This window comes from Phalacrocorax aristotelis, chromosome W, assembly GCF_949628215.1.
Source record: "Phalacrocorax aristotelis chromosome W, bGulAri2.1, whole genome shotgun sequence".
In the NCBI taxonomy this organism is placed as follows: domain Eukaryota; kingdom Metazoa; phylum Chordata; class Aves; order Suliformes; family Phalacrocoracidae; genus Phalacrocorax; species Phalacrocorax aristotelis.
Genome location: NC_134310.1, coordinates 1227486 through 1251876, shown reverse-complemented (window position 1 = coordinate 1251876; position 24391 = coordinate 1227486). Strand labels below are relative to the sequence as shown.

General features: G+C 47.5%; 1 protein-coding gene across 4 annotated transcripts in view; it reads left to right on the top strand.

The window, feature by feature from the left end:
* Positions 1-24391, top strand: part of WDR7 (WD repeat domain 7) — a 143100-nt gene that overhangs the window by 83871 nt on the left and 34838 nt on the right. For all 4 annotated transcript variants that reach the window (XR_012657798.1, XM_075077464.1, XM_075077465.1 and 1 more), the window contains 4 exons: positions 11197-11383; positions 21517-21634; positions 22450-22599; positions 23275-23357. Coding sequence is in view for 3 of the 4 variants with exons in the window: in XM_075077464.1 (XP_074933565.1) it covers positions 11197-11383; positions 21517-21634; positions 22450-22599; positions 23275-23357 (538 nt within the window). In the remaining variant the exon portion in view is untranslated. The remainder of the gene's footprint in view (positions 1-11196; positions 11384-21516; positions 21635-22449; positions 22600-23274; positions 23358-24391) is intronic.

The window sequence follows — 24391 nt, the reverse complement described above, 5'->3', positions numbered from 1 at the left end:
GAGGGAGGCTTGGGAAGGTGCCTGAGGAAGAGCTGAGCCTGCGCCGGGCCGTGGGAGCCGCTCTGCCCACGCGAGCGGCGCTCAGCGCCGGGGTGCAGCGGCGAGGAGGCACAGCCTTGTTGTCTGAAGGACACTGAGGTGGTATGTTCAGAGGGTTCAAGCTCAGCTTTCAGCTCAGCTCCTCCACGCGTTGCACACTGTCGCGCGCTGCCGTTTCGTGGTAACCCCCAGGCTCACCCCGTTGAGCGTGCGGAGGTGTAGTACAGAATATCCTGAAACAACCTGCTCTGTGACTGTGTCGGGTATGAATGGGGTTTTTTAAAACTTAAAGGGACAATATTATTCCCATTTTACAGATAAGGAACAGAAGATTTTTTTGTAGAAGTGTGTGAGGGTAACTTGGATACCTGTTTGAAGGCAGAATGTCACAGGAGATTCCCACATTACTCACTTCCTAAAAAACCAAATAGCGCATGGTTTTGCTGCTGGTCTGAGCATGCCATCCCCTGGTACGCTCTGACAGCACCGCTGGTGCCAGCAGAGTCGGAGAGTCTCATTTTCTGCAGTTCTTGTGAAAATGGGTGGTTGGGCAGGCGTAGGGATCGTGCTGGTGTCCGATGGAACGGTACAGAGAGCACAGCCCCGGTGGCTTCTGGCGATCTGGACGTATGGCGTTTTAGGGTGAGAGGCAGTTAAAGCGGGATTCTCTCATTTTTTTCCTCCAGACACGAGAGCTCCCTTCTGATGTCCCAGAACCTCCTCCCTGCTCCAGTCACGCCTCGCTGCAGCCCCCATCCCCCCCCCCGCCCTGAAACACGCCTTGCGCGACCGAGTGCCTCGTGTTGCAGGGGGGGCCTGAGGGACCAGGCCCACAACGGTGCCGTTCCCGCTGCTCTTCACGGCCCCTCCCAGAGCCGGGGTGAGGTGTGGGAGAGCGTGACTTTGCTGAAAACCTCACAGCATTTGTGAGGTGAATAATTCCCGATTTAAGCTCTTATGACTTCAGGCTTACAGCCGCGCGTTTTAATGTCCTGAGGGAAACGTAGCTACGGGAAGCAGCTGTAGCTCAAGGGGAGAATACCTGCCCAAGTAAGGGTAATACCAGGCTAGCAGGATGCACCGTGATTAATCTGCATGTTCCTTATTTCCACGTGTTCTTGGACCCCTTGGGAACAGGGTTTATGTAAAGACGGCAGTCCCGTGGCGAGGTCTGTCGGCGCTGCGCTCTGCCGGGGCTGCTCAGCGTGCCACCCCGCGGCAGCCGCAGATGGCACCCGCTCCATCGGCCGGGCCCGCTCTCCGCCCCGTCTGCTGAAGGCTTTGTCTTCGTCAACAGCCCTTGCCTATGAGTATTGGAGTACTGAAAAGCAGTTTCTGTAATATCAATTTTTGCATTTAGGTGGGAAATTCAGAAAAATATAGTTCCTCTTTTTTTATACAGCTATTTTGCTTGGGTTTTATTAAGAAGCTTATTGTCAGAGAAACAGAACCGGTGCCGCCAGCCCTCCGCGTAGCTGGAGGAAGGTATAGCTTCAGCTCCAGGGGCAGGTAACAAAGCAAACCGAAAGCAGGCATGCTTACCTGTTTGCTGTGCTAGATAAGTCTTATCTTTTGCAGCTGTGGTTCATAATTGCAGTAGATGTTTTCTGACCGCAGAGCGTTGTGATCGGGCTTATTATCTGAGGCTCATTCTTTCCTTCCTGGTGGGGGCGGCGAAAAGGTCCTCCCTATTGGAATCTGATTACAATTTCCATTTTGCACAAATAACCGGCTGGGAGGCTGATGAAATGCGCTCGGTGCCGTTGATGGCACAACAAGCAATAACAGTCTTTAGTAAGACAGATCATGCACAAGGTCTAGATTATCGTTCCACGTTGGTCACACGTGTTCTAGCCGGGATAGCTGTGCTAAAGGGGAAAGAGGAATTCTTCCCCCCCCCCCCAAAAAAAACTCAAAAAAATTGTAGTTTTATCTTGCTATGTTTTCTATGGCTGATACCTGCTCTTAAATTAACGTTACCTTTAGAGATAGGGTTTGAGACAGCAGGTAAGTTGTATTTAAATGTTACAGAGGGTATAACTAACCAGCACACGGTAGTGTGTTTGAGGATGCGATTACATGATCTACATGCAAAGTTACCAACTTAAAATATGTATTCTTCATATGTCGAACGGAAAACCAACCCTACGTATGCTTCTTGCTGTTCAGTGTCTGTATCTAAGAAAATAGTGCCCAAACATTGCCGATCAATAGTTTGCATGTTTAGAGAACACTTCAGAATAACTTTTTTATGAACTGCTGCTTCATAAGCTGTGACAAGTCAATAAATCAGCCTGCGCTTGCCTTTGTAATGAGTGTGATTAAGAGAAACTCAGAAACTAATTTAATTCATTGTACAAATTAACAATATCCCTTCATTAGGGTTGCAGATGCCGAGCCAAGCATCCTTACCTCAAAAGAATACGAGAGGGATCAGTTTTACCATCTTACAGATATGTGTGATAAGAATAATTGCAAACCCAGGAAAACACCTGTGAGACATTAGACTTACTCCTTTTAGGAAGGAGAAATGTGGGGGGAAATATACAGGGATAATCGGTATAATATCGCTTTTGAGGGAACTAGCAGGGATTTGGTTTTACAGTGGATGGGTTGATTAATGCTCAGCAGTATAATTATTGGAAATTATTTCTCTTAACTGTTTTGGAGTTTCTCTTGACCTTTTGTTTTAGTTAATAGTCTTTTCTGGGAGCTCTTGCATTCGTGGGGAAGAAGGTGGTTTTACTGAGAAACGTGTGAAAATCGTAGCTGTCTTTTTGTTGCCCTTGTTCTTCAGGGAGGTGCCGGCTGCCTGTCAAAGCAGCAGTCGAGCAGGAGAGCTCTGGTCTCGAGCTACGCTCCCACTGCCAGAGCCACGCGAGCGTTAGGAACACAGGCACGTGGGGGTGCTGCCGGGGCTCCCCCTTGCTTCGCTGCCTCTTCCCCCAGGCTCACGGTGCTACCCCAGCACCAAGCACGTGGGACTGGCCGGGGGAGCTCATTGCTTGAAGATGTAAGCAGGGTTAAGCAGGTACGGAGTAGCAAGGAGGAGTGAAAACTGCGGTCAGTGGAGGCTCCGCTGAAGGGTTTAACCCTTAGTGCAGCCCAGCCTGCTGACAGGTACGGAGTTTTGGGCAGCTGCCCCATCTACTTGTCTACAGCAGGAGATTTTTTTAGCAGCTACTGTATCAGCGGCTCACGGTGATAAGGTTGGATGAGCGGTCTTTGGTCTAATCCAAAATGGCACACCCTGTCTTCACGTGTATGTGAGTGCATGTGTGTGACCATCAGTTTTAAAGTGTTTTCTTTTACATGTACTGTCTCAGTGTTATTTTCCAACTTTTCGTCATGTATGTGTTCTTTTCGTTCTCTCCAGCAGAGTTGCGCCATTGTGCAACTGGCTGTACTTAGCACGGTGTTTAAAAAAAATCTTGTTTAAATATATACATCCCTTATTAATTTCAAATTTCTCTAATTTTATGTTTCATAAGCATTTGCATTCATCTGTGTGAAATCTCATAGCGTGGGAGCACATCATCAACCGAAACGTGTATGACTTGAGTATCATGTTGGGGATCGTCTCCGAGATGACGGTATGCGGCTGGTTGGAATAAATTGCTGTGGAGAACAGCAGTAAAAGTTACAGAATCGCGGAACAGCCCAGGTTGGAAGGGACCTCAAAAGATCATCTGGTCCAGCCTTCTGTGGGAAGGGGAGCCAGATGGGACCATCTAGCACCCTGTCCAGTCACATCTCGAAAACCTCCATGGCTCCACCACTTCCCTGGGGAGGTTGTTCCAGGGAATGATTCTTTCCATTGTAAAAAAAAAAAAAAACAACCTCTTTCTTACGTCAATATGAATGAAACCTTTCACGGTGCAACCTGTACCCGTTGCCCCTTGTCTCCTCCATGTGGCTCCCTGAGAAGAGAGAGCCTCCGTCCTCTTTGTAGCCACCCTTTAAGTACTGGAATGCTGTGATGAGGCCCCGCTGAGCCTTCTCTCCAGGGAGAAGAGACCCAGCTCCTTTAGCCGGTCCTTCAGCTAGTCCTTGTGACCCCTGCAGCGTCAAGATGACAGCACGTTGTCTAGGAGTACAGTTTCAAACTAACACAGCTAGCTGCTGCCAGGGAAGCAACCCACCAGCACCAGCACAGGGCTGACGCTGTCGGAAGCTGCTTTGGAGATCTGTGTGTTGGAAAACGCGTGGCTGCTTGTGTGGTTGTCTTCCTGTTGCTGTAGTTACCGGTTTAGCATAAGAGATGTTCTTGCCAGCATCTTGGTTTCAAGCCGTGGCTTGAGCAGGTTGTAATTTGAAACGTGTAGCGATACCCAAAAAGAAAGGGCAAAAATGGCTCCCTGTGTCCTGGCCTTTGGAGAGCTTTGATTTCATCTTCAGAACTACTCAAGTACGTGCAAACATAGCCCCTTGCTCCGGTAATGCCCCGTCACGCAGGTTTTACTCTCTCCAAAGATAAATCTGGTTGAATCGATTACCGGGTTGCCCTGTGAAGAGCCTACGGCGATGACATCAGCTGCAACACAGGCCCCAGCTGTAGGCGCGCTACTGAAATGGAGGGGACGGGCACCTCTGGGGTGACGGAGCCTGGGAGAAAGGAGCGGCTTCAGGTAGCTGGCCTGCCGCGCATTGCTCACGTGGCTTTGCAGTAGGTGCGAATGAAACACGCAGCGTTGTTGGTACGGGTGTTTGTGCATCGGCCGCCGGCGCTATGGAGGAGGTTAAGTTGTGATCCCCGACTCCCACAAGTTGTTGCGTTGACTTCCTTTGTTGATATCATGCATCCTCCACGGTTATGGAGGTCACGGGTCGTCCAAACTGCTTAAGAAAATTTGTTACAATTACGTGCAACAGGAGAAAACTTCTAAGATTAACATGTAGTGTGGTCAGCACTGTGATGGAAAAGACGGCTGCTTCCTATGAAATGATGATCATTTTTATGGAAATAGCTTTATTTAGAAAACATTATCTATAGATTAAAATAAATAGCATGGTTTAATGGAATTATGCAATTAACAGGAATGAAAATACAAAGTTTAATGCACAGTTATGACCCAAGTCATATTGGCTTTCTCCTTCCTGCTAGATTATAAACAAATTTTGGATTAAAATAATGATAGTTTACTCTTTCTATAGCACTGTAATATAATTTCATAGTTAGAGGAAGCATGCATTTAAGCCAGCGTAGTTGGGTTCTCTCCATAAATTGAAACAAGTCTGATCTAAAACTCATTTACTGTCTTGGAACAGAATTGATCGTGCTTTCACATTTGATTCCCCCACTGCAGATTTTGAGAGGAAGAAAAATGGCATTGTTAGGTCGGTTTAACTAGGCCAGAGTTAGACTGAAAAGACTGGGGAAGCAGCTATTATAAACACTTCCCTCTTTTTCCTTTTGTCTCCCTTATGAATTATGCAAAATCTTACAGAATTTTAAAACAACTTAGGGGCAGCGTTTGGCCCTGCGTAGGAATATCCTTTGCTGTCTGTTCGCTTCATGTAAAAAGCAATATCTATTATGTTGTTTAATAGAAACGCTGGGGTTTTACTGCACCTAGGATTGGCTGTTCTGACCTGTTAAACCTCTCTTAAATTTCCAGAATTAACATGGATAATTAACCCAGAGGAAATCTTCCCTGAGAGATTAAATAACACTTCTGATGTTTTTAAGTCTTCACAGTGGGTGAGACTTCCTTTCTGATCAGATACGAGGCAAAAAACCCTGGGTTTTTTCTTCTTGTGTTGTTAAAAAATAGAATCTTAACTGTCCAGTAAAGCACCAAGTTATATATGTGCTGCAGAAACGCATTCATTTAAGAAGCATTTCATTTTCAGAACCCCGAGAGGCTCTCAGAAATTTCCGGACAACCTTTGCTTCCTCGTGCGGGCTGGGAGCCGGCGGCACCGGGCGGGCGGCGGAGCGGGGCTGGCGGCGTCCTGCTGGCGGGTGCTGCGCAGCCACCGCCGCCGTGCTCCGGCCGCCCATCTCCTTTTCGCTGTAAACGAGAAAAAGGGCTTAGAGTAAGTTGTAAGTGTCGCTTTAAATGTACATTTTTGCTAATCCCAACTTTTGCCCTTTTTTTTTTTTTTGGCTAACAATTTAAATTTCCTGACAAAACAAGCAGGGACTACCTTTCTCTAGATATTTTTCAAAACCGTATTACTTCCAGAGTATTTCCGATAGAAGGGGCCGTCCCTCGGCCCTCAGGAGAGCAAAGCCACAGCGGCTACGTGCCGAGCCGCGAGCCCCGCGAGCGGGAATTGTTTCCCTCCCTCTGCAGCGGCTGGGAGGAGCGGGTGGGGGCTATCGATTGCCTGCACAGCGAACGTCCTATTGTTCTCGGCCGCCGGCAGGTAGGGGCAGCCTGCGCCGCCCCGGAGCACCTTACTGCATCGGGGATATTGGGAATTAATTTGGAATTGTCGCGCAGCGGCCAAGCGGCGACGTGAGCCGGCCGCCCTCGCCTGAGCGCCGGCCGCAGACGGCAGTCTCGCAGCTACCCTGTCTGGTCTGCGGAGCACAGCGGCTGCACGGCAGCCCGGGCTTGCCACGGCGATGTCTCAGCCCTTCCTACCCGGGCATCCCCTGGCTGGTACCGCAGTGCGCGGCGGCAGCTGCCCCAGCACTGCCGCTCGCCAGCCGGGGCGGCTCGGCGCGACTTGAGCGGTGTCGCTCGCTCCGACCTGTAGGAATTGGGGATTGTTTCTTTTCAGCCTCTTTGCTTCTCTCCTGTTACACAGGAGCAACTCAGGTTTAATTCTAAATTGTTTTTTACTTTCGGTAAAATGCAGTCTCGTTACTGCCATGTGCAGTAACGAATTAGCTTCTTAATACGCTCTAAAGCCGTACTTTTGAAAAGAAATTTAAAAACCTACTTATTCGCGTGAATTCTGAAATTGCCGTGGAAGTTGCAGGTGTTGCACCTGTTGCAAGAGTGGTACTTAAATGACTTGGAGGTCAGCATAAAGGAAGTCTCTCCTAGCATAAGATTTGGAGAAACTCCAAGTGTCAGGGTTAAATTAAAGGCCAAAAAAACCTGCTGAGCATGAATTCTGTAAAAATTAGGAAAGCTGACGTTGAGTACCATTGGGAAAAAAAAATCTTTTCATCATTACATCTTTAGAAAAAATTCTTCAGATAATGACTAGTTAAGTTGTCAATTTTGGCCTAAAAATATCCTCTGGTTTTAAACCTGTCTGAAAGATGAGAGAAGATAGGTAATAAACATTCACTGCACTAGAAGTAGGAAGGGACTGAGGGGTATGGATTTGTAACCCAGCTGTCCAAATTTATATTTCTCTCTTTCCGCGGACGTTTCACACGTGTATTCGTCAGATCATCCAGAAACGGTCACAATTTGGTTTAATTTCCTGTAGGAAAACACTGTGCCTGCGGACACGGGGAGAGAGGGCAGATGGAAAAAAATGAGAGCTATGGTTCTTCACTACTTTTTTTTTTTTTTTTACATAAAGTCAGAAAAAGATGCAAAGCAAGTTAAATCATATTCTTGGAGTCCATCATTTTTATTTAGTTGGAACTTGATCTCGTGGCAAATTATGAGAATGGGAATCAGAGTTATCAGCGTCTCGTTCATGCCTGCGCTATCGATTTTTCCTGAGCAAATTATTTAATTTTTTTAAATCTATCGGCAAAGCGGGGATAACAATGCTGACTGATGTAATACGGCTAAAGCTCTTGAGATTCAGCAAGGAAAGACGTTTTAGAAATCCGAGCGGGTATATGCGTTGAAAATAACTGATAAGCTTTAGTATTCATGTCACATTTTCATTAATAACAATGACATAAGGATCGAAGACTCAAACCTTTATTTTAGTGTTCAAGTAAACACGTGAAAAAGTGGGCAGATTTTTAACGGTGCCGCTGGTTGCTGGATGTACCTGTTCGGGGGGGGGTCTGTGTGCTGCCGCACGGGGTGTTTCCCCTAGAGGTACATGGAAAGAGCCTCAAGGCCTGGCACGTTCACGATCCACCCAAAATGGTGAAAGCACTTTGATACTCGTGTCCAAAATTTTATCCTTCTCCACTGCTTGAGGAAAATCCAGTCCGGCTTTGGTGGTCCTGATAACTCCCTTGCGCTGACGGGGTGGCCAGCCCTGTCCGGGGGCAAAATCGCTGCTCTCTCGATTCCCTCCTGTACGGCTGTTTTTTATTTCCATACCCTTGTGGTGCACGCATACCAATGCAGAATAAAGCATCTGGACCTAAACTGTATTTTAGTACAAACTTATACAGGGATGTCGTTTCCTGAGCTGCGTTTCTAGCTAAGTTCCTGCTTGGAGTACCTCTCTCTAGTAAGTCGAGCTCCAGTTTTTAATGAAAGGAGCTTTTGTGAGTTGTTTCTTGACGACTTTTTCTAACAGAAGGTACGTGTAAATCATCAAAACTTAGTTTTTGCTAGGGCAGATTTTTCATTTAAAGAGTATGATGTTATCTAGACTTCCATCAAGAAAGACGACGCCCCCTGCTTAGGGTCACTGCGCAGCGCTCCCGAAAGCAGGAGCGCGCTGGCTTGGGAGGATCTGTTCTGTCGCGTCACCGTGTCGGCCCACCCTTCTCCTAGCGTACCTCGAAGTAGATATCCTCTTGCGGGTGCGATGGTGGCGCGAGCGTGGAGGTCCACCGAAAGATGCCGAATCAGCGCCCGGCGTGAGCAGGGCCCTGCCCTGGGCTGCGCGGGCCAGGCTGCGGGTCCGGGGGATGCGCGTTAGCGCGGCTGCCCCCCGTCCTGCCCCGCATAATGGACTCAAAGGTTAAGAGCAAAGGATCTCCGCAGCCCCAATCAGCAGAGCTTTTCCAGGGCTAATTACCTCTTTACTGCGCTGACTCTAATGTGACATGTTTATTGCCTTAACTAACAACTCATTAGCTTAGTTGATGTTTCTGTCAATATTAATTCGTTCATTTAAGCCAAGTCAAAGCTTAAACAAAGATGTCCAGGCTGAGAAACGGGCAGCAGAATGACTTTTGTTTAGTTCATCTTTTCCCTTAGCTCAATTTACACGAGGTAGGTGTCAGCAGGAGCAACACTAGGCAGGATTCCTATGAAAAAGCTAGGCATCTTTCATTGTGGTAATGTTCGAGTAGTCACGCTTTTTCATAATGCTCTGATACTTGAGAGAGAAAATTTGCACAAACTAGAGCTTCGTGGCCTGCTCTGCGCTCCCAGAAGGAACTTCTGCTTCCTTTGTTCTGTGCAAGGGATTAGTGCAAATGGACTAGAAAAGCGTGGCTCTTGTTGGCTTTTCTGAATGCTTTAAATGACAGGCGGTTCCTTTATTTAATAAACAAAACAGGCAACTCATAGAGGACAGTTCTGAAAACTGAAGAAAAAATTGTTAGAATCAATAGGTTCTCTTTATCACAATAGCAAGCTAAACGGACATTATTAAGAGGTAGCAAATAATTATGTAGAGATAACAATTTATTATCTTTACCTGGAAGCGTGGCTTGTTTTAGCCCTCCTACACATTCATATATATGTAATTATTTTTATATTAAAAAAGGTCTAGTAAATGAAATTATTAATCACGTTTCGTCAATATGCGGAACCCAGATCAGAATTTGGGTATGCTGAAGTATTTTGAGGCATCATTCCTCTCTCTGTCCCCCATGCCCGAAAGCTGTATTTCTCTCCAAAAGCAAAAAAGAAAAGGCATCGTGGGGAGGAGGGAGAGCGAGTTAATGAGGACGCCGCCAGCGCCGTGGGGTCGTCGTAGTAAACCGCACGAGTTAGGCGTGCAGCCTCGGGACGGGCGGCGATGCCCTGGGCGGGCGCTCAGCGAGAGGGAGCCGCGGGGCCGAGGGTCTGCGGGGAGCGAGCGCCGGGGCGGCAGCTCCCCCCGGGCGACCCCCCGCTGCCGGGGAGCCCTGCTCGCCGTGGGCTCTGGGCAAGGGGAGTGCGACGTCGCGCTGAGACAGCATCGCTCCGCGGCGTTGGCCGCGGCAGCTGCGTCCCCAGATAGTTCACTTAACGAAGCGTCACCTCTGCCCGTGACTGAGGTGGTGTAACCATGGTGTAATCAGGATTTTAATTAAGAGCAGAGCTGATTGAGCCCCCGCATGGGCAGGCGCGTGGCACGTTTGGAAGCGAGCCGTCGTTTCGGTGGAGAGTTTTGGTGACTTGTTTCTGCTGTTTCTCGCTCAGTTAAGCCCATCTAGTGTGACCTGCTTCTGGCTGTAGCCGAGGTACTGGTGAAAAGGTGTGTAATCTCAGCGTGGCTAGTTTTAACTGATATTTTCCCAATTTTATCTTTTAAGTTTGTTTTTCTTGGTCATCCTTTCAAAATGATGAACCTTTTTTTTTTTTCCCTGAAAACTTTATTACCTCTGTTAATACTGTTACAGATTTTCAGTGTTTTCTTAGCAAGTGTCAGTTGAAGGGAGGGGGCTTTTTATCATTTCCATTTTGATTTATTCTGACTTCTTTTGCACAGTTTTCAGGCAGAAATATTTAGGCGTGTGGACAACTACTATTTTTTCCAAAAATATATTTAGTACTATTTCTTTTGTAGCAAAAATACAATGTTTAAGACTCAACACTGGCAGTACTGGCATGGGCCTGTTCGATTCAGATCACCGTGCCATGGAGACCGATGCGTTCCAGTAACAAACTGGCCACCATCGCCATTGGGAGAGCTCTAAAACGCTCGTAGGCGGCAGCTGGCGGGGTTGGAGCGTTGCTAGCGGGGCGCACGCTTCTAAGCCATCCTAGGCTCGTGTGTAGCAGAACGGCCTCCCTGCCTCCCGCTGTTCGTTGGGCTGAGCGCGATGACGGGGAGCGTGGATACGTTCATCTGAGACAGTCTGTGCTGGTGTCCCCTGCCTTTCGGTGTGTGGTTAGCCCCCGCATTTGGGGACTGCTGGGGGTTCCCATCCTGGATTCCCTATGAAATCTGTGGCACAGGGAGCCTCGGAGCGCCCCGTACCCTACGGTTAATTAACAGAACCAATACCCACAGAGCCACGTCCTTCCCTGTTTCGCTGACCTTGGGTCAGTGTGGTGACTCGTGAGCAGGTCTCCACACTGCGCTTCTCAACGGCAAGTATTTGGAAACAAAGCAAAATCAGTTCTGCAGCTCTTTCTTCACTGTCCCGTTCTCTCCCGCTCTGCACGGCAGGCAAGGCGCTGACGTTTCTGCTGCTGCAGCCGCCCAGCCCCAAGCTGCCCGCGCACAGCACCATCCGCAGAACCGCCATCGACCTCATCGGCCGCGGCTTTACCGTCTGGGAGCCCTACATGGACGTCTCCGCCGTGCTGATGGGCCTTCTGGAGCTCTGCGCCGACGCGGAGAAACAGCTCGCCAAGTAGGTAACCCGTTTACGCCCTTACAAATGCCTGTTTGCATCATTTCTGACCTTCTGTGGGTCTGGGTTTTGCAGCAGTTGGTTCAAATCCTGACAGCCGTGGTACCTGGCTAGAAGGTGGGACAAGGAATAAATCCTTGTCTCAAGCATTGCATTTGAACCAGTACCACCTAAATTACAATTTCAAGCCTGCGTTAGTCTGGCTCGGTTTGCCGTTTCCCGCGGCTCCAGCGGGCGTTGTTGGGAAGGAGGGGGTTTGACCGCAGCGGCAGAGACCCAGTCCCTCGCGCGCGGTGGCACCGCAGGGCTGGCTCCTCTCGGCACGGCGAGTCACCCCGCTAAAGCTGGCAGGCACCAAACGCTTGGTAGGCGCTGCCTGGGGCTGCGCAGCATTCGGCTTCCGGTCCTATTGCTAGTAATTTTGAGAAACAAAGTGGGTTAAATTTTTTATATCTAAAATATGTCTGTCTTTCTTTAACATAGCATTTTTTTACCCTTTCTTAACTGTTAAAATAGTATTTTCGGAAGGTCTTTTCCACGGGCGTGTCTGAACACGTGAATTTTTTCCCCCCATGGTTTTTACAAGCCGTTCCGTCAGGCTGTGAATTGTTTGGCGGGTGCGTTTTGGAAAAGGTGGTTATTTTATCAACAGCATCGCTATTAATAGCATCAAGGTAACTTGTAGATTTAAGGATTGCTAAGAAATCATAAACTCAATAGACCACAGCCTGTCTCTAGGGTCAGAGACCAACTTATTAAAGCGTCCTAAATCAAGATTTATATGGTATGCTGTCTTCTACCTCCATTCTAACCTCTTGGAAATAAAATCCGCTTTCAATTAGGTATTTGTAATTGAGGTTGGGGGGGACAAATTTCATAAGGAAGTCTGACTTCGACATAAAATACCCAGGAAAAAATGTAATATGGGATTTTTTTGTGGTTGGAGATTTTTGGGGGTTTTTTTGGTGGTTTTTTTTTGTGCAAGGAACTTTTAAGCGCTTATTTTTTTGTTTCTTAAAAATGACTATAACTGTACACCTAGTTACGTATACGCAAGTCCGTATGCCAGCAGTTACACCTGACAGTGCTGTGTGCTATCGGTCGCGCCTTCAAACAGCTATGGCTAAATCAAATAATTATGGCTAAATGCGTAAGGGAAGTCATTAAGATGGCTTGTGTAATAACGGTAGTGTCTTACCTTTTTTCAATGCATTTTGTGTTAAGATAATGGGATTCTTGAATATTAGCCCTTGGAATTTATTTAATGTGCACAGCTTTGCAGGACATGAAGAGCCTTTTTGTTGAGTATCCATGAATTTTATGATCTGTGGCCTAAACGTAATAAATTTCATCTGAGGCCCCGATCCTCACGCGACCAGTCTTTACTCACACCATTAATCTGATTAATGACAGCGGGACTATTTGCACAAGAAAGGGTTTTTGCAATATAGTCCTTGGTGTTGTTATTGTTTGTTGTAAAATTGATCACCTCGCCCGAAATTTATCCTAAATCCCTCTGAACAATTTTTTCTGCATTTAGTTTTCATTTAAAAAAAGGAACCCACTCAAATGTGCGAAAGGAGGGGCTCTGATTTCCACGCGGAAATCAAATCAAAAATAAAAAGTCACTCTAAGAAGCAACCACAGTAGGCTGGTTATAAGAAAAGAAACAATGATACTATGCTCCATGTAATCGGCTTTGAAAGCTATTTCAGGCTTCCTGCTTTTAATGGCAAACCTTGAAAAAGACGAGTGTATGTACTTCAGTGTCGCTGAGACGGAGTTCTCATTCGTAGGTACGCGGCTCTTGCATAGGAACAAATTAGTCCCCAGTTAGGACGCATAAAATGTATTTGCTCGAGGCAGAGGGTTGCCTCGAGCTAATACAAGTTTCATATTTATTTGGTTCTCAGTGTGAACTAATACTGTAGTATTCAAGTTCTGTAGGCATCCACTTGGAAAACGGCTGTTACTAAAACTATTTACATTTAATAATCATTTTCATCACATAAAATATTGAAAACATTGATCTTTTTTCTAATAAAAGCTCAGCACGGATTTGTTGTTAAGCAAGTTTCTGGCCCTAAATGCATCGGCTGCTCCCGCGCGGGCAGCTCCGCGTTTCGACTCGGTGCTGGGGGGCCGCGCGGCCAGGCACGGCGCCGGCACCTCCCGCCCGCGGCACGGCGACGCTGCCCCCCGTTCCGGCACAGCGTCCTGTCGCACCCAGTGCCGTTACAGCGCTTCCCGAGTCTGGCACCCCACGCGCTCTCTGAGTATTCCCTAGATTTTTTTTTAACGTATTTCATGCTTAATTTTTAATTTACGCAGTGCTTTCTACATAATACGTTAATTAGTGGTGTTCGTTAATGTTATTTTATAAACCATTCGGTAATCGATAAACTGGTCATTAATGGGGGAAGAATCCCGTTCCTAAAGGAGGGCGGCTGACTCGCCTGTCGTATTTTCTTCGCAAGGTTTTTCCTTGTGGGGGGGGAGGGAGGGTGGAAATCTAGTGTCTGAAATTGCTGAGGTCAGCGTAATTGATTATTTAAATTTTACTGTATTTCTTCTCATGAAACGCAGAGGTTCCTTTCTCCCCAGGTAACATTTTGCTCGGTGGCTTTGCCGCTGTCTGTCAAGCTTTCCGGGTATAACCTGAAGCGTGTGGAGAGTTTTACGTCAAGAGAAGGAAGTGCCTGCAGTACTTCAGAACTGTGTTAAAACTGCAGTAGGCCCTCAGTGGTCCGGTGGATGCTCACCTGCGTGTGAAAGCCGAGCTTGGCGGGAGGAGGGGCTTGGCTTAGCTTGCAGGTGTTCTTGTTTACAGCATTGCCGTAATAACATTATTTCAAATATTTAAAAAAAACAAAACCCTTCAACAATCAGGCAGTTTTGTTTCTTATTCTGAGGCGGCTGTTTACCAAATCACAGCCAACACGGTCTTTTATGTTGCAGCATCTGAAACTGTAGAGCGTCCTCATGATCACGAATATCTGAATTATAAGCATTATTGTCAGGTGTTTAAACGATGTATTTGTTTTCCGTTACTTTTCTATTTCAGTCAAGGATTTCTTTTGCTTCTAGCGATAACATTTAACGCCGGGAGCGGTTCCCCGCGCCTGCGGCATTTCACCTTAGAACTTAGCTTCGGCTCTTACAGTTCTGAAAACTGCTCTATTGTCAATGATTTTTGCTTTAGATGTTTGTTTATAAACGCACGCGTTTTAAACGCTAGAGGCAATAAGGAACGGGGTCGGGTTGTCTTAACACCACGTAGGTGTTTTATCGCCCACCTCCGGAGGTGTAATGCTTCTGACTTTTACATTGTGCTAAGGCAGATACGACCAGTTTTATGGACCGGTTTTAATTTCCTCAAGGTTTAAGAGTGAATGACTGCTGTGTGTTGGGGGGGTGTTTCTGGAGAAATACGTACAAACCGGAGGAACATTGTTATTTGTCTGAACTTCAGTTATTTCTTGTCGTGTGACAGAAGCAGCCAAAACGTTTTGCCTTCCCAGAGAACCTCCTCAGCCCCATTGTATGTAAATGCGGCCGTGCAGAAGCCGAGCCAAGGCGGTTCTTCAGAAAGTCATTTTCCTCTTGCGATTACATCCTTAGCTGTCATAAAGATTAGTATGGCTCTCTATCCACAGAGCGCTGAATAAATGAATGTATCAGCATGTAGCCTTGAGGAGCCCGATGCAATTTTCATCATGATAAATTGCATAATAAGCGAGAAAGTGTTTGCTTATTAATCCATAACAAGATTTAGATTGAAAATGGCCTGTTACATTCATGACAGATACAGTGCCGACCGCAGACGGACGAAGATGGAAAGAAATGGAGCAACAATGTGTGCAGGGGGTTAAGTGTGCATCTTACCCTCCCGGTGCCCTGCTGAGCTGCCCCTTTTTGTGCCTGATTTACCGTGTACACAATAACAGCGCACAGCTGCCTGGCTTCTCTCCCTGATGTTAAGAACGTTTCATGAAAGAGCTTTTATGTCAAGCTTCTGCTTTAAAGGAAAAAAAAAAAATCGCTTCCCATTTATTGACCAAAAAAAAAAAAAAAAAGCGGTGTTTTTCTTTTTTCCCCTTCTGAATTAAATAAATATCTGAGCTGTTATCCAAAACTCTGGCATTTATAACTCCTCCACTCTCCCAGTTCATCCCAGTCCCCAGAGGTTATACTGTGCGAGCCTGCCATGCCGAATGAAACTGCTCAGTTGTGAGGATTAAGAGTATTTTTCTAGCATTTATTAGGCTTTGATTTCTTGGCATGGATGACGATAGGGATTGTTGCTGTCCGTTATTTTTGCTCTTTGAATTACAAGCTAGAGTTTGATATAGATTATGGTATTATATACCAAAATTAGCAAATTGCACTCTAATCGATCCATATGTTTTTATATGTATGTGTGTGTAGTAAAATAATTAGGCTAAAGAGATTTAGTTTTGTCTGTGTTTAGTGGAAAACTTCACCATACTTCCATATGCTTACAGATTCCATCTGCGGAGCCGTAGGATACTTAGTGGGGACATCCCTAGTGTTCAAGTACGGTGGAACATTTTTAAAACGTAACCTAAGCAGTTGCTGAAGTTGAGGGTTTTAAAGGAGAAACGTGAGCTGGTTACTTGGTCCTCAAGGTGAGGTGGCAAGTCACCGCACGCTGCCGCTACAGACGTGATGTAAACCTGGAAATGGCAGGGATTTGCGTCCGTGTCGGTTCCGGCTTAGACCTTGGATTGCAGGGGCTGGGAGCTCAGCCTCGATGAGCTGCAGCTGTGTCACGCGAAGGGCCGCGGTCCCTCAGCACCTGCAGCCTCTCGTGGAGGCTGAGGAGGAGGAGGAGAACTGGCATCATGCCACGGAGGGGGTTTGCTTCCTCCCGTTCTTTCAGCCATCGCTTCAAGGCTGCCTGGATCAACAAGAGTGGCTTTGAGGTGGATCGATGTAGAGGTTTGTTAGATGAGATGGGATACACCCATCTTCCCTTTTTCCCTCCCCCTGACCTCAGAGCATCAAAGCGAAGTCTCCAACCAGCGGCTTCCCCTGAGGGGCGGGGTGGCCCCGTCTCTGCACCCTTCGGCACGTCCCTGGGAAGCACATCCTTCGCGAGGTCCCCCTCGGATCTCGGCGCGACCAGCTGGGTCGGCGCTCGGCTTCCGTCAGTCCAGTTAGTAAAGAGAGATTAACCAAGGCCATTACCTTTTATGCTGAAATTTCACATTCTTAGTCCCGTGAAGTTTTCATCTGGCATTGCTTTACGGGCGTCAAGGAATGGAGAGAACCGATTGCTGCGTTTTCTCCTCACCGCCACTGAAACCTTTTCCATCTACCTTTTTCCTAGGTGCGACCCACAGCTCTGCCTAGGTAGCTTGTTCTTTTCCACTTGTTTTAAGAATCAGCTTTTAAAATGCATCTTCCGTATTTTTTTTGTAGAAAGGGAAGTACATAAACACTACTCTGAAGTTGCGATAACTTGTGCTAAACGTGTAAACGAGTTATCTATTAAAATCATCTATATTTCACTGAAAACATCATTCACCTAGTATATTGGTACCCAGAAAACTCAGGATGTTCAGGTTACTGGTGTGGGGGAAGTTGGCGATGGATTTGGGAAGGGAGAGAGCATCATTCCCTGATGATGCCGGATACCGGCCCATGAGATCACCTAGGAAATGAGCTAAAAAAGCACAACTAAACACAAGAATAAATCCAAGGTTTTCACTGTCGTTTGCAGGTAGAATATCATCTCTGGTGTTAGAAGGCATGTGTTACAGGGCAAGCTGCATCCTCCTTGTCTGTGTTACCTGTGCGGAAATGCCTCCTCGAACGCCTGCCTGCAGCGCGGTGGGGCGTCGGGGCTGGGTGGGGGCGAGGGGCACAACGCGTGCTGCCAGCTCCTGCTGGGCGTGCGCAAGTCCGGAAACTCATCAGTACAAGAACAGAAGCCTGGGTGTGAAAGGCAGCGTTTCCCTCTGGACGTTGGTTTGGCATCTGCTCGGGTTTTGTCCTGGGGCTCGGTGCGGTGTGCCCGCCCCACCTCGCAGGGCTTCCCTCTGCAAGAGGACGTGCGGAGCAGCTGGCCCGGCCCCAGGAGGGGGTTAATCTCTCCCCACATACTACCACTGCTGAGCCGTGCTAATGAATTAACAAAAAGCCTGTTGCTTTCTGGGAAAATGGACGCTTTACCAGGCGCCCCGTAAGGAAGGGTACTGCGGGCAGGAACACGAAGCCTCTTTAGAGAAAAAAGTACTGAGGCGCTGGGGGTTTGGTTGCTTTTGGGAGACAATGAGCCCCTGAAGGCCTGACTCTGATACCTCCTCCTTCCTGGTTCATCGCTTTTGTCTGTAACATCTGCACAGGATTTTTAAAGTTATATTCAGATACGGTTTTACAAGTAAAAGGCCGATGGGGACATCTTTATTGTTGCAGAGACTTTATTGGGTTTCAAATTCAGTAATTTTAATGCATACAGTGACGGTGAGGAGTGGGAAAGAAAATGACAGTAAACTGGTTTGTATTTGTGTGAACTGAGGTCTGTAGGGCGGTGATCCGTACCCCATCATGTTGTTGCTCTGGAAATATAGTTCGTTTGGCAGAGAATGCGTTAACCACCCTGAAGTTCTTTGTTGCAAAGTATTTAATTTGTAAACTTCCCCAACATAAAATCAGGTATTGCACACCAATTACATTTAAGGACACTTTTAAAGAGAGAGAGAGAGAGAGAATGTCATCCTCTAGGCACGTCTCTCTAAATTAAAGGCGTAAGTAAAATAACTGTCCAGTTTCGCCGTGCTACCTAAATCCTCTGCGAGGGCACGGACAGACTTTGCAATAATCTAGTTGGGTTTGTAAACTTCTATTACTCTGTATAACAAAATTTCAAAAAGCACTGGGGAAGAAGAACCCCTTCAAACAGTGCCTCAGAGGAGGTTTTCAGTGCGTCTGAGGAAGCGCCACATCGTGCTTGTTTTCTCTTACTCACGTTTTCACATGTGGTCTCTTACTGAAGTGTTGGGGGAAAGAAAAAAACACCTTTTGTGCTCTCCATCCTGGCTCTGAAAATGTAGATCTCATCCCGTCTCACTTCCAAATAATGTCATTGTTAAATCCAGGGTAAGGAACATCAGCGTAACTGCTGTTGAAGACACGTAATTTTTCTGGTTTAGGCTGAAAGAAGAGAAGCTCAGATGTTATGGTCCCGAGGCGAATAGACAGATTAACCCAAATACCTTTGGAGTTCGGCCAAGTGACCTGCTGCTTTTTCTTGCCGCTTTGAGTCCCGTGGGTTTGAACCCCACGGGCTTTGCCATCGCACGGTGCAAACGCTGACGCTGTGTTATTTGAGGGGGGCGGCGCACCCGGAGCACAAGACGTGTGCTTTGGGATTTCCACATCGCTTGGGTAGTTTCAGTTTCTCCTTTCCCTCATTTCTTTTCAGAGCAGGTTGTGTCTGGCTCTCTGTTTTCAGAGCAGAAAGAACTTTGTTGACCCCGATAGACCAGTTTTTACAAACTTGGAAGCTTATAGAGATGCTAAAGGCATAGAGAAGTGTGGAACGATTATACTCTTCTCCGTGACTCTGCCGTTACGTCCTGTGGCTTGCCTGCCATAGAGGTTGCTGGCAGATCTCTGGTTTAAAGAGGTCTTGAGGCTCCCCTAAGGTGTAAGGGCGGGCTAAGGCAACCAGCCCAGTGGGTCCAGAGGAGTAAAAGGAGAGATCTTGTGGCCCTTCGCCTCCCAGGTATGCTGAGCAAAGTGGACGCAGCTGAGCCGGCGTCCAGCGGCCTCCGAACTGGTGCGGGCAGGGTGGGGATTTGGAGCGGCACGCTCCCATTCGGCCGCTCTGATGGCAGCGAGTGGGAGAGCTGGAAGCGGCGGCCCTGACCTAAACGGGTAATCCCTCTGGCAGCGGCTGCGCCGAGGCCGCGGGGCGAGGCGGCTGGGCAGGGCTGCTGGCGGTGCAGAGCTGCCGATGGTGCTTTCTGGTGCCCTGGTGACTCTGTTTTGTGCGTTGCAGCGAGCCGCAGCGTGCCCAGCCGGGCCGTCCTCGGCGCTCGGAAATGCACGGCGTTCTAGGTGAGATTATTTCACCGGACTAGTACTCACTGAAGGTATTTTTATCTCATGTACCTCTGTCAAAGCATTAAACCATTTGAAATCACATTGATAGTAGAGAAAGCTGCAGATTTTATCTTTCTTCGTATAACAAAACCATCTTGTATTGTTATCGTGCACTTGAATGACGTAGTTGCTTTAACCAAAAGCTTCACTTTTATTAACGCTGATGGTTCACATACACCCGTCGGTGCCGTGTGTTCGGGAGCAGCAACCTCCCTGTGCGGCGGCGGAGGAGCCGCTGCCGCGCGTGGTAGCGTGCAGGGAAGCGCTTCCGCAGAGAAGAGGAAACCTGTATGTGCTGGCTGCAGGTTAATACCTTTTTTGTTCCTTAATCTCTAAGTAAAATAGCAGAGGGGGTAGTGGAGGAGGGGTTTTAGTGCATTCTCAAGCATAATTTTTCATGGCTTAGCAAAATCCATGAGAAGTCGCAGCACACTCAGGTGGTGGGCTGATGCCAGCAGGGACCAAAAGAAGCTATCTTTCTTTTGGTTTGTCTTTTTTTTTTTTTTAATTTAAAAAGACTTCCAGGGCTGTGGCTTGCTGCTTGGTGGAAGCGTGGTCATAGCAGCAGGATTGATCAGACTATATGTTATAGAAAAATTTTGAAGTGTTTTACTGCTGGCAGACTGGTCTGTGGTCTCTCTTTCCTTGCTGCAATGGTCATGTCAGAGAAAGGTTCCTCTGTGGGCTAGGCAGAACGTTTCAGGTTAATCCCAACGTGCACTGGCTCCCGGGCGTTCCCTCCCCTTCTCCAAAAGCCTGATTTCGTATCGGACCACGTTCCCCCCACGCTGCTGTGGTTTCCCTTCGGTGAAATGTCCTCTCCCAGGGAGACCTGTGTGCCTGCAGCGCCAAAACACCGCCCTGCCAAGGCGCCGCTCTTGTTGCTAGACCCTCGATGTCTGAGCGACCTTGAGTGCCGCCGAAGTCGGTGCTCTCGTATTCAGACGCAGATCAGATGCGCCTCTGTGTATTAGGTTGACCTGCGAAAGGCACACAGTCGTGAGCCCGGAGGGGTGCCGGTGCTCTGCGCCCGCGCGCTGGGAACGCGTTGGGTGGCCCGTGGGTGGGAGCGCAGCAAGGGTTTGTAGAATTGCTGGGTAATGTACAACTAGCCTAACGACACCGCGCTCTGCTGTGACTCGTGCAGCCGTGGCACTTGAAATCGTACAGTTTTAAGAAAGGAAGCTGCCAGACAAAAATAAGCTGATGTATCTCCTTTGTCAGGTACATGTTCTCTCCATTACCAAATACTAGATTTTATTTTTCTTAATGTAGTTATCGGGTACTTGTTATTACCTTATTGTTTCTTGCATTTACCTTGTCATAGCAAATAAAAGCATTGTGCATGAAAAATTTAGATGGCGGTTAATCCCTTACTGCTATTCAAAGAATTGCAGTAAAAACCTCAGTGTTAGTACTTCTAAAGAGCGTTCAAATGATTTCAGTAATTAGAAAGCAGAAGGTATGGGGCTGTCTGTCATCTCATCGTGCTGCTGCAACGGAGTCATGCAGTAAAGAAAATTAAACCGAATAGATTTGGTGGTTTTAGTTCTTCAGGAAGCTTCTCGTTCTACTCTCCTATAACCAGCACTTAGCTGAATTAAGGAGAATTACTATGAACAGGGTATTTTTCAGCCGGGGTTTAAAATGTTGTACAAGAATAAACCATAAATTCTCGGGAAGGCATTCTTCGTTTGCCTCGTTCTCAGTCGGGTGATGTGTATTCAGCACATACAGATAATTTGTTAACAAGGCCTTTTTAACACTTTGGACAGATGCACATACTGTTTTCAATCTTCATGGTTAATTATTCGATTTTGTATTTGATGATAGAACACCCTGACTCCTAATCACTGCTCATTGTTGGAAGTCCATTATATTCTAACTGTTTGAGTGCTCCCGTTGACCTTGAACTGACATTATAAGCTGTTTCTAATCTTTTCACTCTATATTTCTAATGCTCCTTTTCTTTCTCCCCTCTTTGTCTGGTGCCCGTTTAGCATCACAATGGGGCTGCCCCTGAGCCCGGCTGCCGACTCTGCCCGTTCCGCGCGGCACGCTCTCTCCCTCATCGCCACCGCCAGACCACCCGCCTTCATCACCACCATCGCCAAGGAGGTGAGCGGGGCCAGCCAGCTCAGCGGCAGCAGCTTTTCCTCCCAGCTCTGAGGCTTCAGGCTTACAAACAGAAATAGGGAATCAAATGTCCCTCCCTCCCCAGAAAGGGAAACGGCAAGTGTAGTATCTGTATGCCTGCAAATCACCCGTCCTTTACGGCGGGACTGGTGCAATGAGCTGTGCCTGGCCTCTTAATTTGTTGTATCCTGATGTCCTGCTTATATAAACTTCCAATAGCAGCGTGTAAAACCCTGCTTTCTCCAGGCAATGCAGACATGACCCCATTAAGTGTGAATTAAAACGGAGTGGAGACTTAGCCGTGGGGTTTGGAGGGTGAGGAGGAAGGGACGCTGCTGTGAGGTTAGTGTCGCCTGGGCACGCGCTGCCCGAGTCGTCTGAGCAAACCCAGAGACAGCCTGGAGCTTCGGCTGGGCTGAAGCAACAGCAGGGGTTCAGCTGGCCAAAAAAAGCCCATTAGAAAGCAGCCGTCTGATACCTAAAGAAAGATGTACAGGTACGTGGGAATTCTGTAATCAAGGCCCAGGCGTTTCCTTATCTTGACCTTTAGTTTTATGAGATTAAGAATTGCTTAAAGCAGGTAAGCCCTTGCTTAAAAACTACATCAAGGATAACCATTAGTGACTCTGCTGATGATGAGTAATGGGGGAGGGAGAAATAATCCATAGGTCTCCAAGTAAAGCAAAGCATTCTGCACGGTACAGACTTTCTTAATGTAACACACGCCGTACAACAGTAAGCACAGATGGAGAATATTTAGCGTCCGAGCCTCCACGTGTAACCCTGCTCTCTGCTAGGTGCACAGACACACTGCCCTTGCAGCAAACACGCAGTCTCAGCAGAATATTCACACCACCACTCTTGCTCGGGCCAAAGGAGAGATCTTGAGAGTTATTGAGATACTTATTGAGAAGATGCCTACCGACGTCGTGGACCTTCTTGTGGAGGTAAGGCTGTTCTGCCGTCCCTGCTTGCGGGCTCGATGCAACAGCAAAGAAGGTGTTGGCCTGGAGTTGAATCACAGAATTTCTTTCTGTGTGGAGCGTAAACCTTTTTGTGTGCGAAGAGGATCTGTTTTATAGCACCCAGCTCATTTTTTGAACTTCAAAAGCTTAAATTGCATTTGAATTGCATTGAATTGCATTGTTGGAGAAAATAAACCCAAGCAAGAGAGCTTGCTGGAGGTACGGTGTGCTCGTCGCACTGGTACTTGGGCGTGCTGGGGGATCACGCGGCTGTTTTTGTCTGTTGCATTCGTTGATGCAGATGAATATAGTTGAAGAACAGTAGAGATGGTGTAACCGATCTGTAACTTTGATACTGATGCCCAGAGGCCTTTTTCACACCAGAGCTGCTTAGAGAGCTCCGATAGCTTATGTTTACCAGTAGTTTGTTGTTTTATAACTGTTGACAGATCCTCTGGTTCCAGGTGCCAGTACCATTGCTGTTGTAAACTGTAGCCATATGCAAGACAGGTCTTGTTTGTCTTATCCCAATTGTATTTTAAAGTTAGATATCAAAGATGCAGCCAGGCACAGAAATTCTCTATTTTTGCCAGTTAGAACTTTGACTATGAAACATAAAATACAGAACATTAAATGATCTTAACCTTTGTTTCCAAGGTTATGGACATCATCATGTATTGCCTTGAAGGATCTTTAGTTAAGAAAAAGGGTCTTCAGGAGTGCTTTCCAGCCATCTGCAGGTGAGCTTTTCCTCCAAGAATGCTGTGAAGTAAATTGTAGGGTCACCAGCAGGATGTATTTCTTACTTAAGAGTGAAACCATCTTGTCCATGATGCTCACCCCTTAAAACAGCAAATGCGAAGAGTGTTTTTAGCTAACCCGTATTGCCTTTGGTGACGGCTACCTGCTGTGATCTGCCTAGTAGCTGGTGGTGGGGCGCAGGTATTGGAGGACAGCCTCTCCTGGCCAGGCTCTCCCAGGTCCTCCTGAGCTGTTCACGCAGCTGCGTGGCAGTGCCGTCCCGTAGGAAAGGTCAGTGAAATGGAGATGAGAAATAAGAAGTACCAAACGCCTTTCTGGAATGGAGCCTTGCTTCCTCTGCCCTGAGATGCTCCCAGGCATCCGCCAAGGGAGCAGGTTGTGCTGCAGAGTTGTTGTAGGCCTCGAGTAACACCCTCCTCCTCGGGGTAGGAGGCTGCCCTCTTCCCCCGATTTTAGAGATGGGTTTGGGACGCTCGCACTGGACTTGGGCGATTCAACTGGAATTAAACCTCACCAAGTGTGGAGAGCACCGCCGGTCGCTTAGAGCTGCCCTGCACTCTGCGGCACGTGGGAACGGCTCCGGCAGCGTTTAAAGCTCTCTGTCTGTGGTGACAGGCGGCTCGGTAAAATAACAAACAGGAATCAAAGGGATTCAATAACAAGCCCAAAATCAAAGGGAATGAGAAGCGCGGTAGGCGTCTTGTGCTCCCGCTGTTGGTGGCTCGGCCGGTGGGAGGGTGCCGAAAGGCACAAGCGGCGGTTCAGCCGCCGGCTCCCGCTGCCCTTCAGCGGGGGCTGAGCATCGTCAGTCGTCTTTGTCCTGGGCTAGTGCTAGTTCGCTCTGGAAGTGGTACTTCTGCATCGGAAAATGTGATTTATAAAATGGGAACATTTACAGTATCTTTAGAGTATGATAAATATCCCAATTATACTATTAAACTGGTACAGCCAATGAATTATAATAATCATCTGTCGACCATTACGTTTTAATTTAATAAGCTATTAAAATGTT